At 38.7% G+C, this 13537-nt stretch overlaps 1 protein-coding gene across 1 annotated transcript in view; it reads right to left on the bottom strand.

The window, feature by feature from the left end:
* CNKSR3 (CNKSR family member 3) overlaps positions 1-13537 on the bottom strand; it is a 148842-nt gene that overhangs the window by 85087 nt on the left and 50218 nt on the right. Inside the window, exon 2 of the mRNA XM_053710983.1 lies at positions 10786-10949. Coding sequence (XP_053566958.1) covers positions 10786-10949 — 164 coding nt within the window. The remainder of the gene's footprint in view (positions 1-10785; positions 10950-13537) is intronic.

Below are 13537 nucleotides of genomic sequence, written 5' to 3'. Positions count from 1 at the left end.
GATCAATATTTTGGAACTCCGTGCAAATTTTCAGAGCTCTTCAGTTTTGGCCTCTTCTGAAGAGAGAATCGTTCTTTTGTTTTCAGACAGACAATGTCACAACTGTGGCATACATCAATCATCAAGGAGGGACTCACAGTCCTCTGGCTATGAAAGAAGTATCTCGAATTTTGGTTTGGGCGGAATCCAGCTCCTGTCTAATCTCTGCGGTTCATATCCCAGGTGTAGACAATTGGGAAGCGGATTATCTCAGTCGCCAAACGTTGCATCCGGGCGAATGGTCTCTTCACCCAGAGGTATTTCTTCAGATTGTTCAAATGTGGGAACTTCCAGAAATAGATCTGATGGCGTCCCATCTAAACAAGAAACTTCCCAGGTATCTGTCCAGATCCCGGGATCCTCAGGCGGAGGCAGTGGATGCATTATCACTTCCTTGGAAGTATCATCCTGCCTATATCTTTCCGCCTCTAGTTCTTCTTCCAAGAGTAATCTCCAAGATTCTGAAGGAATGCTCGTTTGTTCTGCTGGTAGCTCCGGCATGGCCTCACAGGTTTTGGTATGCGGATCTTGTCCGGATGGCCTCTTGCCAACCGTGGACTCTTCCGTTAAGACCAGACCTTCTGTCACAAGGCCCTTTTTTCCATCAGGATCTGAAATCCTTAAATTTAAAGGTATGGAGATTGAACGCTTTATTCTTGGTCAAAGAGGTTTCTCTGACTCCGTGATTAATACTATGTTACAGGCTCGTAAATCTGTATCTCGAGAGATATATTATAGAGTCTGGAAGACTTATATTTCTTGGTGTCTTTCTCATCATTTTTCTTGGCATTCTTTTAGAATACCGAGAATTTTACAGTTTCTTCAGGATGGTTTAGATAAGGGTTTGTCCGCAAGTTCTTTGAAAGGACAAATCTCTGCTCTTTCTGTTCTTTTTCACAGAAAGATTGCTATTCTTCCTGATATTCATTGTTTTGTACAAGCTTTGGTTCGTATAAAACCTGTCATTAAGTCAATTTCTCCTCCTTGGAGTTTGAATTTGGTTCTGGGAGCTCTTCAAGCTCCTCCGTTTGAACCTATGCATTCATTGGACATTAAATTACTTTCTTGGAAAGTTTTGTTCCTTTTGGCCATCTCTTCTGCTAGAAGAGTTTCTGAATTATCTGCTCTTTCTTGTGAGTCTCCTTTTCTGATTTTTCATCAGGATAAGGCGGTGTTGCGAACTTCTTTTGAATTTTTACCTAAAGTTGTGAATTCCAACAACATTAGTAGAGAAATTGTGGTTCCTTCATTATGTCCTAATCCTAAGAATTCTAAGGAGAAATCGTTGCATTCTTTGGATGTTGTTAGAGCTTTGAAATATTATGTTGAAGCTACGAAATCTTTCCGTAAGACTTCTAGTCTATTTGTTATCTTTTCCGGTTCTAGGAAAGGCCAGAAAGCTTCTGCCATTTCTTTGGCATCTTGGTTGAAATCTTTAATTCATCTTGCCTATGTTGAGTCGGGTAAAATTCCGCCTCAGAGAATTACAGCTCATTCTACTAGGTCAGTATCTACTTCCTGGGCGTTTAGGAATGAAGCTTCGGTTGACCAGATCTGCAAAGCAGCAACTTGGTCCTCTTTGCATACTTTTACTAAATTCTACCATTTTGATGTATTTTCTTCTTCTGAAGCAGTTTTTGGTAGAAAAGTACTTCAGGCAGCGGTTTCAGTTTGAATCTTCTGCTTATGTTTTTCGTTAAACTTTATTTTGGGTGTGGATTATTTTCAGCAGGAATTGGCTGTCTTTATTTTATCCCTCCCTCTCTAGTGACTCTTGTGTGGAAAGATCCACATCTTGGGTAGTCATTATCCCATACGTCACTAGCTCATGGACTCTTGCTAATTACATGAAAGAAAACATAATTTATGTAAGAACTTACCTGATAAATTCATTTCTTTCATATTAGCAAGAGTCCATGAGGCCCGCCCTTTTTTTGTGGTGGTTATGATTTTTTTGTATAAAGCACAATTATTCCAATTCCTTATTTTATATGCTTTCGCACTTTTTTATCACCCCACTTCTTGGCTATTCGTTAAACTGAATTGTGGGTGTGGTGAGGGGTGTATTTGTAGGCATTTTGAGGTTTGGGAAACTTTGCCCCTCCTGGTAGGAATGTATATCCCATACGTCACTAGCTCATGGACTCTTGCTAATATGAAAGAAATGAATTTATCAGGTAAGTTCTTACATAAATTATGTTTTTAAATAAAATAGCGAGGCAAATAAAAGGTTTCCATATTCTATTTGCTAGATAATGATAACTATCATTAATAAACCATGTGGCAATTCATTCTAAAAATAGGACATTTGGTGTCAAATATCAAAAAATTTGTAATGGCATTATGGAGCTTACAACTTAATTTATAAGGACTTTGAATCCCCAATTTTTTCTTTCATGATTCAGATAGAGCATGCAGTTTTAAACAACTTTATATTTTACTTCTAATATCACATTTTCTTTGTTCTCTTGGTATCTTTTTAAAAAATTCTTCAACAAAGAATACCATGAGAAGGAAGGAAATTTGTAAGCTCTGTCTGAATCACAAAATAATATTTTGGGATATCATGTCCCTTTAAGGGTTGACAAAATATTGAGGAGGTAGTCACATGTTTTAGAGGCCACAGAATAATTTTATGGGGCTGTTCATATAAAATAAGTTATGAGTCAGAATTTGTATTTTAGGATATGTCTTTCCCTGATTGAACCTTATACATTTTGTAATTACAGCATTTTTCTGCAATATTTAAATTGATTAACAGATCAACAGAGTCTGAAATATATTAGAACAGACTAATACCTTGTTTGCTGCAATTTTTAATTTATAGGGATAAATGTATTAAAGGGACAGTCTAGTCAAAAACAAACTTTCATGATTCAGATAGGGCATGTCATTTTAAACAACTTTTCAATTTACTTAAATCATTAAATTTGCTTTGCTCTCTTGGTATTCTTAGTTGAAAGCTAAACCTAGATAGGCTCATATGCTAATTTCTAAGACCTTGAAGGCAGCCTCTAATCTGAATGCATTTTGACATTTCTTTCACAACTAGAGGGCATTAGTTCATTTGTGCCGTATAGATAACATTGTGCTCACGCCCGTGCAGTTACCTAGGAGTCAGCTTATTTTGCCTCTGCACTGCCTCAGATGGTGAGATCAATCACCCCAATACTTGCTTGTTCATGATGATTGACATGCCCTGCTCTCAAATAATTGGTTCCACAAGATCAGGGGACGGGATTGCAAAAGAAAGCTGTTGTGCAATGTTAAATGTTGCCATGTGATTCAGCAAGTGGCAATTGCAGGCAGGCAGCTTCTCTACTTGCGAACCTGTTCCACCTGCAATCATGATAAATTTTGCCCTTAGTGTAATTTTTTTTTTAACTGTCCAATGTATTTCTTTTATCAAATGTACCTATTTAACTTGTTATCTTTTGTTGAAATGTAGCTGCTTTCCATGAAAACTTATTGATGTAGGCTCTGGAGTGCACATGAGAAGTGTGCACTATATGTATGAAATTGCTGCAAACACAGCTGCCATAGTGCTCAGGATATGTGCAGGCTCATGATCCTACCTTGGTATACTCTCATGGAAAGGAGGTAAGTTTTCAACAAAGGATACAAAGAGAAGGAGGGAATTCTAAAGGACCATTACAATTGACATTTCAACAATGCATAAAATTTTTCACTATTGCAAGTGAAACATTATTGCAATATACAATCATTTATTTGGTGCCTTTTGCTGTAAAATACATCTACAAAATGTGCTTGTTTGACTTTCTCCCAGGGAGCTTTGGGTTAATACTTTTAGGCAATTTATGTAAGCTTTTGTTTCCTTCACCCTCCCTCTTCAGATTCTCAGCAGTTACATGTTTGTAAAAGGTGGATTATCAGTTTTGCATGAGCAATCATGATAGGAAGATCATTCTTTCCAATAGTAACTAAGTTGAATCAGTGTTAAACCACCTTAAAGGGACACTGAACCCTATTTTTTTCTTTTGTGATTCAGATAGAGCATGCACTTTTAAGCAACTTTTTAATTTACTCCTATTATCAATTTTTTGTTGTTGTTGTTGCTATCTTTATTTGAAAAAGAAGGCATCTAAGGTTTTTTTTGTTTTTTTGTTTGGACAGCACTTTTTTTTATTGGTTGATGAATTTATCCACCATTCAGCAAGGACAACCCAGGTTGTTCACCAAAAATGGGCCGGCATCTAAACTTACATTCTTGCATTTCAATTAAAGATATCAAGAGAATGAAGAAAATGTGATAATAGGAGTAAATTAGAAAGTTGCTTAAAATGTCATGCTCTATCTGAATCACAAAAGAAAACATTTGGGTTCAGTGTCCCTTTAAGGGAAAAGATAAGAGCACGCTTACCCAGTCTCTCGCAAAACAGAGTTTGTGCTATATCTGAATATTAGATTGTGATTGGTTAGCAGAGATGATTTTGTTCTGGGGGACAGGGAAATCAGTGAAATTAAAAAAACATAAAGCAATATAATCATTTAACAAAATTAAGTTGCAGTTTTCATTGCAGAATTATTCTTTTATATGAAGGTTCAAAATCATGTAGTTTACAATTTGTGTTTAGTGGACCTTAAAGGATTAAAACACACATAATGATTCCAAAGTTAAAAACAAGTTAAAAACAACTGAAACAACTCTAAGCTTTTGTACTAAAGTGAGTTTTAGGGGCATATGCCCCTTGTTTCCGGCGAGCCTGAAGCAGCGGTCTAAAGAATACGATCGGGTTGATTGACACCCCCTGCTAACGGCCGATTGGCTGCGAATCTGCAGGGGGCGGCATTGCACCAGCAGTTCACCAGAATGCTGTCGGCATTTATCGACGTTTATCGATGTGCGGCGGACATGATACACTACTTCGTATCATGTCCACTCGCACATTGATAAATATGCCCCCATGTTATAATTATATTTCTTGTTTGTTTGTTCACTATGGGAAGTGAAACATACAGGATTTCTTATAGCAATTATTATAGGAATTGACAAAAAAATATGTATAGTGTTACAGGTTGGTTAACAGAATAAGACTTTTGCTAGGTTAACCTATCTGTGTTAATATTTGCCAGCTAGATAGTTTTATCCTACAAACACTGTAGTCTGCAGTAAACTAATTAGGCAGGATTAAAGTTCAGGTTCATGCAATAATACTGTCCAGATAATCAGTGAGATATTGATCAAAGTAGATACTGAAGCGAATGTAATATAAGATATCAAGTAATAGTATTGGTAAACATACGACCTGATAATCAGTTCTGGAAACAGAGGTGTGCAAAGTTATATGAGAGACCGCGGAGGTTTGCGGCTTGCAGCGTGGAGCTGTGTGAGAATGGCTCCAGGCGGTAGCTGATGACGTCAGCGAGTAGCAGCCGATACTGGTCTGAGACAAGCCGAAAGTACAAGCTGCGGTTAGTAGTGAGAGCGAGAGTGCCGCTCTGAGATGCTGGGGAAATTAGGTGGAGCCGGATTGGCTCAGTTTCACACACAGTTCACTGAGAATTGCAGATAATCCAGCATAGAAGAGAGGCAAAGGTGTGTCTTAAATAGGCAGGTGCATTCATTAAAGGGGCAGTGAGCAGAGAAAAAAGGAAGGATCTGACATATCCCCCCCCCAAGAACACCCACAGCGAGGGTTCTAAGGACAAGGTCTTTCCGGATTTCTACGGTGGAAAAGTGAAACACACCTGGGGGCCGTGACTGAAGTAGCAGGTTCCCATGAGTCTTCAGAATGATCATACCCTTTCCATCGTACTAGATATTCCAAAACACCCCTTCGCCTCCTGGAGTCAAGAATAGCTTCTATCTCATATTCCAAATCCTGAGGAAGAACATGTGTAACAGAATCCACGGTAAATCTGTCGGAAAGACAGGGTTTAACCAGGGAGACATGGAAAGTCGGGTGCAACTTATATGAGTGAGGCAGTTGTAGAGTGACAGTAGCTGGATTCCTAACGGCAATTATAGGAAAAGGACCTATAAATAGCTTACTCATTTTCTTGGAGGGTGTATGTAAACGCAAATTTTTAGTTGACAACCAGACTAGTTGTCCTACCTGGTAGACAGGTTGAGGCTTATGCCGCAGGTCATAATAACGTTTATGGGATGCTTGTGCATGTTTTATGTTGTCTCGAGCAACTGACAAGGTCTGGGAGATGTCATTCACAGTGTCGTTGACTTTAGGACAGGGAGATGGTGTATAAGGAAGGAAGCTGATTCTGGGATGGAGTCCATGATTGAGAAAGAAAGGGCTAAAGCCAGTTGAAGAATTCTTAGCGTTGTTGTAGGCGAATTCTGCCAGAGCTAGATGGTCAGCCCATTGATCCTGTTGGTTGGAGCAAAAGCAGCGGAGGTACTGCTCCAACCACTGATTGGTGCGCTCTGCCTGTCCATTCGTTTGTGGATGATATGAAGTTGTGAGCTTATGAGTTACTTGTAGAGTATTACATAAATGTCTCCAAAAGCGAGAGGTGAATTGTGATCCTCTGTCCGAAAGGAGTACCATAGGCAACCCATGTAATCTAACAACGTTCCTGATAAACAAGTCGCAAGTTTGTTGTGCAGTGGGTACTCCTATAGCTGGTATGAAATGCGCCATCTTTGTTAGTAAATCAACTACTACAAAAATGGAGGTGTAGGACAAAGATTTTGGTAGATCGACAATAAAATCCATTGCGAGATGAGTCCAAGGGGTTTCTGGAACTGGATATGGTTGTAGAAGTCCCATTGGAGATTGATGTGATGGTTTACACGTGGCACAAATACCACAATTTGAAATATAGTCTTCTACAGAGGAAAGCATAGTTGGCCACCAATAATTACGCTTAAGTAGCTCTAGAGTTTTTTGTATGCCTAAGTGTCCCGTGAGTGGGGAATCATGATGAGCTCGTAAAAGAGAAATTCTATACTGAGGTGGTATGTATAGATGTTTACCATGGTAATATAAACCATCTGGATTTCTTTGCAGAAGATGAGTTGGTTTTGTGGAATCCTGATTTTGAGCTTTCTGGAACTGAGTATCTTTATGAACGAGTAGACCTAAAAAGTTTGATGAGGGTATAACTGTAGACGGGGTTTCCACATTGAGCGGTCTAATGTCTTTGCGGGAGAGGGCGTCAGCTTTGCCGTTTCGACTACCAGGTCTGTAGGTGATGAGATAATTGAATCGTGAGAAATAGAGATTCCAGCGGAGTTGTCTGGAGGAGAGAGTCCTACTTTGTTGTAAATATTGTAAATTTTTGTGATCTGTAATAACGATAATAGGGTGTAAAGCTCCCTCTAATAAATGTCGCCATTGCTCAAATGCAGTTTTGATGGCCAGTAATTCCTTTTCCCCTATGGGGTAATTTCGTTCAGCTGGTAGCATGAGCCTGGAAAGATAGGCGACAGGATGCATCACATCAGTAAGTGATTGTTTCTGTGACAACACTGCCCCCAGAGCATAATCCGACGCATCAACCTCTACAATAAATTGTAAATCTGGGTCTGGGAATTTAAGAATAGGTGCCGTGGTGAAGTCAGTTTTCAACTGTTGGAAGACTCTCTGACAGTCAGATGTCCAGTTAAAAGTGTTTGTGTGTTTTGTTAAATCAGTAAGTGGTTTAGCAGTCTGGGCGAAATTACGAATAAACTTTCGATAGAAATTCGCAAAACCAAGGAATCTTTGTACTTGTTTGCGATTTTTTGGGGTAGGCCACTGAGTGATAGCATGGATTTTAGAGTCATCCATCTTAATACCAGTGTTCGATATAATGTAACCCAAGAAAGTGACTTGACTGCAATGAAATTCACACTTTTCTAGTTTAGCGTATAACTTATGTTGACGAAGTCTTGCTAACACTGTTCTCACGTGGGTCACATGTTGTTGTATAGTATCAGAATAGATCAAGATGTCGTCAAGATAAACTACTATAAAGGTGTCCAAGATGTCTTTAAAAATGTCATTTATGAAACATTGGAATGTAGCTGGAGCGTTACATAACCCAAAAGGCATAACGGTATATTCATACAAGCCATAACGAGTTCTGAAAGCTGTTAACCATTCATCTCCAGCTCTCATTCTTATAAGATTGTAAGCACCCCTGAGGTCCAATTTTGTGAAGACTTTGGCAGTGCGCAATCTTTCTATCAATTCAGGGATGAGGGGTAATGGGTAGCGATTTTTCTTGGTACGTTTGTTTAACTCCCTGTAGTCAATAATTGGTCTGAGTGACTGATCTTTGTTTTTAACAAAAAATATACCTGCGCCAGCAGGTGAGGTGGAAGGTCTAATAAACCCTTTTGCTAGATTTTCCTGTAGATATAATTTTAGGTGATCTAATTCGGGTTTAGATAGGGGGTATATGTGACCCACTGGTATTGTGGAGCCAGGTAAGAGGTCTATAGGACAGTCGTAGGTCCTGTGTGGCGGAAGTGTCTGTGCATCAGTCTTGTTAAATACGTCTTGGAAATCAGTATATTCGGATGGCAACTGAGAAGTAGATGAGAGAAGAATGTTATTGAGAGGAAAACAAGTTTGAGAGCAGTAGGAAGACGTTAGGTCTATAGTCAATTTGTGCCAGTCAAAGATAGGTTTATGGAGTTGTAACCAAGTAAGACCTAATATAACAGGATATAGAGGACTAGGTATAATGTCAAAGCTGATAGATTCTCTATGTCCTGTGGAGGTGCACATAAGTAAGGGAGTGGTTTCAAGAGTTACTGGACCATAGGATAATGAAGACCCATCAACCAAATTTATAGAAACAGGAGACATTTTTGCTTGTGAGGGTATTTTATTTCTATTTACAAAATCACAATCAATGTAATTTCCTGAAGCGCCTGTATCAATAATCGCATCAATCTTTAGGCAATGTAGATCCCACTGTAAAGTAAAAGACATAGAAATATGTGGTTGTTTTGGTCTGTTTACTGAAAGGCTAAGAAATGTTGAAGAAGTCTTACCGTTTTTTGTCTTTTTTAAGAGAGGACATGCTGTCAGGTCATGCTCAGGGGCAGCGCAGTACATACACAGACGATGAGTGCGTCTTCTGCCCTTCTCCTCAGGTGATAAAGGACCTCTGATAAATCCAATATCCATTGGAGTCTCATTATCCCTAGAGGGTACTGGTGGAGTATTCTGTCTCTTGTATGAGGTTGGGGTGTTTGCCCTCTCTTGTTTGCGTTCCCTTATACGCCTATCAATTGTAGTACAATGTGTGAAGAGATCCTCCAAATGCTCTGGTACACCAGTACGGGAGAGCTCATCTTTGATGTCTTCTGAAAGCCCAATCCTGAACTGATGTCTAAGCGAGGGTTCATTCCACTTTGATTCAATTGCATAGATTTTAAATTGTGATATATAATTTTCTACAGGTTGTCTGCCCTGTCTCAAGGCCCTGAGAGAGGATTCGGCAGATTCCTGTTTAAAAGGATCTTCATATAGTGAGGATAGAGCCTTTAGAAAATCCTGTATAGAGTTTAGAATGGGATTCTGATTTTCAAACAAACTATCCGCCCAGACACGGGGTTCACCCCTTAAATAAGAGATAGTAGTCAACACCTTAATTCTATCAGTGCTATAAGTTCTGGGTTTTAGTTCAAACATCAAAAGACAAGCATTTCTAAATTCCTTAAACATTGCTCTATTACCACTAAATTTGTCAGGAAAAGACACCTGTGGTTCAGGATGTGCTTCTGAATGTGCAGTTTTAGCAGTATACATATCTCTAAGGCAATCTTTGAGCACCTGATTTTCAGTTTGCACATCTCTGAGAGTTAAATTTACAGAATCCATACGTTGAGTTAAAGTGGCAATTTGGTTTGCAATTTCTGTCATATCCATAGTGCTATACCTGTATTTAGAGGCTGGATTATACTGTTATAATTATATTTCTTGTTTGTTTGTTCACTATGGGAAGTGAAACATACAGGATTTCTTATAGCAATTATTATAGGAATTGACAAAAAAATATGTATAGTGTTACAGGTTGGTTAACAGAATAAGACTTTTGCTAGGTTAACCTATCTGTGTTAATATTTGCCAGCTAGATAGTTTTATCCTACAAACACTGTAGTCTGCAGTAAACTAATTAGGCAGGATTAAAGTTCAGGTTCATGCAATAATACTGTCCAGATAATCAGTGAGATATTGATCAAAGTAGATACTGAAGCGAATGTAATATAAGATATCAAGTAATAGTATTGGTAAACATACGACCTGATAATCAGTTCTGGAAACAGAGGTGTGCAAAGTTATATGAGAGACCGCGGAGGTTTGCGGCTTGCAGCGTGGAGCTGTGTGAGAATGGCTCCAGGCGGTAGCTGATGACGTCAGCGAGTAGCAGCCGATACTGGTCTGAGACAAGCCGAAAGTACAAGCTGCGGTTAGTAGTGAGAGCGAGAGTGCCGCTCTGAGATGCTGGGGAAATTAGGTGGAGCCGGATTGGCTCAGTTTCACACACAGTTCACTGAGAATTGCAGATAATCCAGCATAGAAGAGAGGCAAAGGTGTGTCTTAAATAGGCAGGTGCATTCATTAAAGGGGCAGTGAGCAGAGAAAAAAGGAAGGATCTGACACCCCAAATCTAAAAATATGAGTCAATATTTTATTTTTTTCACAGCAGGGAAAGTGTAAATAATGTATAACTGGGGAAATATAATAAGATAATACAAAAGCTTTATAAATGTCCAGCAACCAAAAATGTACTGATGATTACCACGAGAGATGCTTGCAGGACACTTACCAAGGCACAGAGTAGATCAACAGCTTCAAGAATCAGTTCTTGATGTCCGATTCGAGTGACTCCAAGCTCCTCCAGATCTTGATGGGTAATCTTCAGGAGCTGTTCCCCATTTATCTTTTCCCGTTCCACATTGAATACATATTGCTGCAAAGCTTCTTCAAGTCCTGAAAGCAGAAACAGATATTTTTATTTTGAAAAGTTGGTTATTACCAGTGTTCCCTCTAAGGTCAGTTTTGTGAGCGGTCCAGCAGTGAAACAGTTAACTAGAGCAATTAGCAAACACTACACAATTCAGACTGCAAGGTGTGGTTCCATTTTTAACTGTTTCACTGCTGGGTCGCACACAAAACTGGCCTTAGCGGGAACACAGGTCATTACTATGAAAATAGTAAAAGTTTATATTCAGCTTCATAACTTTGTATATTTTCTATTTAAATTCCTTTTTGATGCCATGCATAACAATAAATCTTGCAACCAGCTCAGAACAGTCATTGAAGCATGAAATATATGAGGTTCATTAGATTCTAAGGGATTGAACTCCCTATTGGTCACTTTTATTTTTGAATTTTGTCTTTCATCCTTTTGAAATTACTTTACTGCATCCATATGTTTTCCTCAAATTAATCTTCAAAGTAAGAGCAAGACCTTTCATTTATTATCTTAATTAGTATGTGCAACTATATTACATTTTGATTAAAAGTATTCAAAAGTTTACAGGTAAAATTAAAGGGACAGTCCACTTGAAAATTGTTATTGTTTAAAAAGATAGATAATCCCTTTATTACCCATTCCCCAGTTTTGCATAACCAACATGGTTATATTAATATACTTTTTACCTCTGTGATTACCTTGTATCTAAGCCCATGCAGACTGCCCCTTATCTCAGTGCTTTTTTACAATCTTGCATTTTAGCCTATCAGTGCTAGATCTTGCATAAACATTATCATTTTCCGTAGGAGTGAGCACAAAGTGATATATATGGCTGCCTGCTGAGTCTTAGGGGTAAATTTACTATTGTGTGGATGGACGAACATGATACGGTGTGGCATATCATGTCCGCTGCACATCGATAAATGCCGATAGCATACACTGTCTGCATTTATCATTGCACCAGCAGTTTTGGTGAACTACTGGTGCAATACTGCCCCCTGCAGGGGGTGTCAATCAGCCCGATCGTATTCGATCGGGCTGATTGCTGTCCGCAACCTCAGAGGTAGCGGACGAGTTAAGGAGCAGCGGTCTTAGGACCGAGTGGGTCGGAAGCAGCATCCGCTGCTTCATAAAGTGAACCCATAGAATCAGAGGTTATAAAGTATATTAAAATAACAATGTTGGTTATGGGTAGTAAACGCATTATCTATCTAATTAAACCCTAAAAAGTATACAGTTATTTTAAAGGGACAGTCTACATCAAATTGTTTTTCTTTAAAAAGATAGATAACGCCTTTACTACCCATTCCTCAGCTTTGCACAACCAACATTGTTATATTAATATACTTTGTAACATTTAAACCTCTAAATATCTGCCTGTTTCTAAGCCACTGCAGACAACCCCTTATCACATGCTTTTTTATTAGCTTTTCACAAGACATTGCTAATCCATTTGTGCCATATAGGTAACATTGTGCTCACTTCCAGAGTTGTGCACGACACTGCACTAATTGGCTAAAATCCAAGTCTAAATAGCCCTTAGATAAGGGGGTTGTCGGCAGAGGCTAAGATACAAGGCAATCATAGAGGTAAAAATTATAATAATAATAATTAACTGTATTGGTTGGGCAACACTGGGGAATGGGTAATAAAAGGATTATCTATCTTTTTAAACAATAACAAATTTGGAGTAGACTGTCCCTTTAAGGGACAAATGACACTTCCCACACATATCACAGTATAAGCACACACACAACCTTTTATGCTCTCAAAGTCATAAAGAGACAGGGAGACAATAACGCACACTGTCTTAAAGAGACAGGAGCACACACACACACACACATCACAACAACATGTTGACCATTACCTACAAAACTTAAATGGACATAAAACACTTTGTAATTACAAGACTGTGTTTTGGTGCTGCCTTGCAAAAGATTAACAAATCATCAATATCACCTTATTTGAAGAAGACAATCCATATGTGTCACTGCAGTAGACTAGGATAGATACTGTCATTGTGTTAGAAAAACTTGCATTGTTTTGCAGTTCCTTATCTCATAATTTCTGATGGGGCCACTTAGGGATAGATTTACTATGTACGAAAGCCCCATGCAAGGGTGTTTAAACACCATGCCTGTATAGAGAGCACTGTCAGCAATGATGTAAATGTATTTATCACAGATGCAAAATATGTTCTCTGAGCAGGCATGGTGTTTAAATGGAGCTGCACATAGTATGTACATGTATTCCAAGCACTGTAAAAGCTAAAAACTGTCATAACTTTCACAAGAAGCATTGTTTCTAATATATATGTGTACTGCATATATGCTTCTATTGAAATCTGAAATGCACTCATTTGAATTTCCATTTTGAGTATTATGCCCCTTTAAGGGGACATGGAACCCATTTTTCCCTTCATAATTCAGACAGAACATCTTTACAATGTACTTTTAGTATCTAACTTACTTTGTATCCTTTGTTGAAAAGCAGGGGGCTTGCTGCTGATTGGTGGCTGCACATACTGTAAAGGCTTCTTCTCATTGGCTTACCGATGTGTCTAGCTAGCTCCCAGTAGAACTTGCACTGCTTTATTTGTGTA

This window comes from Bombina bombina, chromosome 4 (genome assembly GCF_027579735.1).
Source record: "Bombina bombina isolate aBomBom1 chromosome 4, aBomBom1.pri, whole genome shotgun sequence".
Lineage (NCBI taxonomy): Eukaryota > Metazoa > Chordata > Amphibia > Anura > Bombinatoridae > Bombina > Bombina bombina.
The sequence above is the reverse complement of the archived record's forward strand: the minus strand, read 5'-3'. Positions and strand labels throughout refer to the sequence as shown.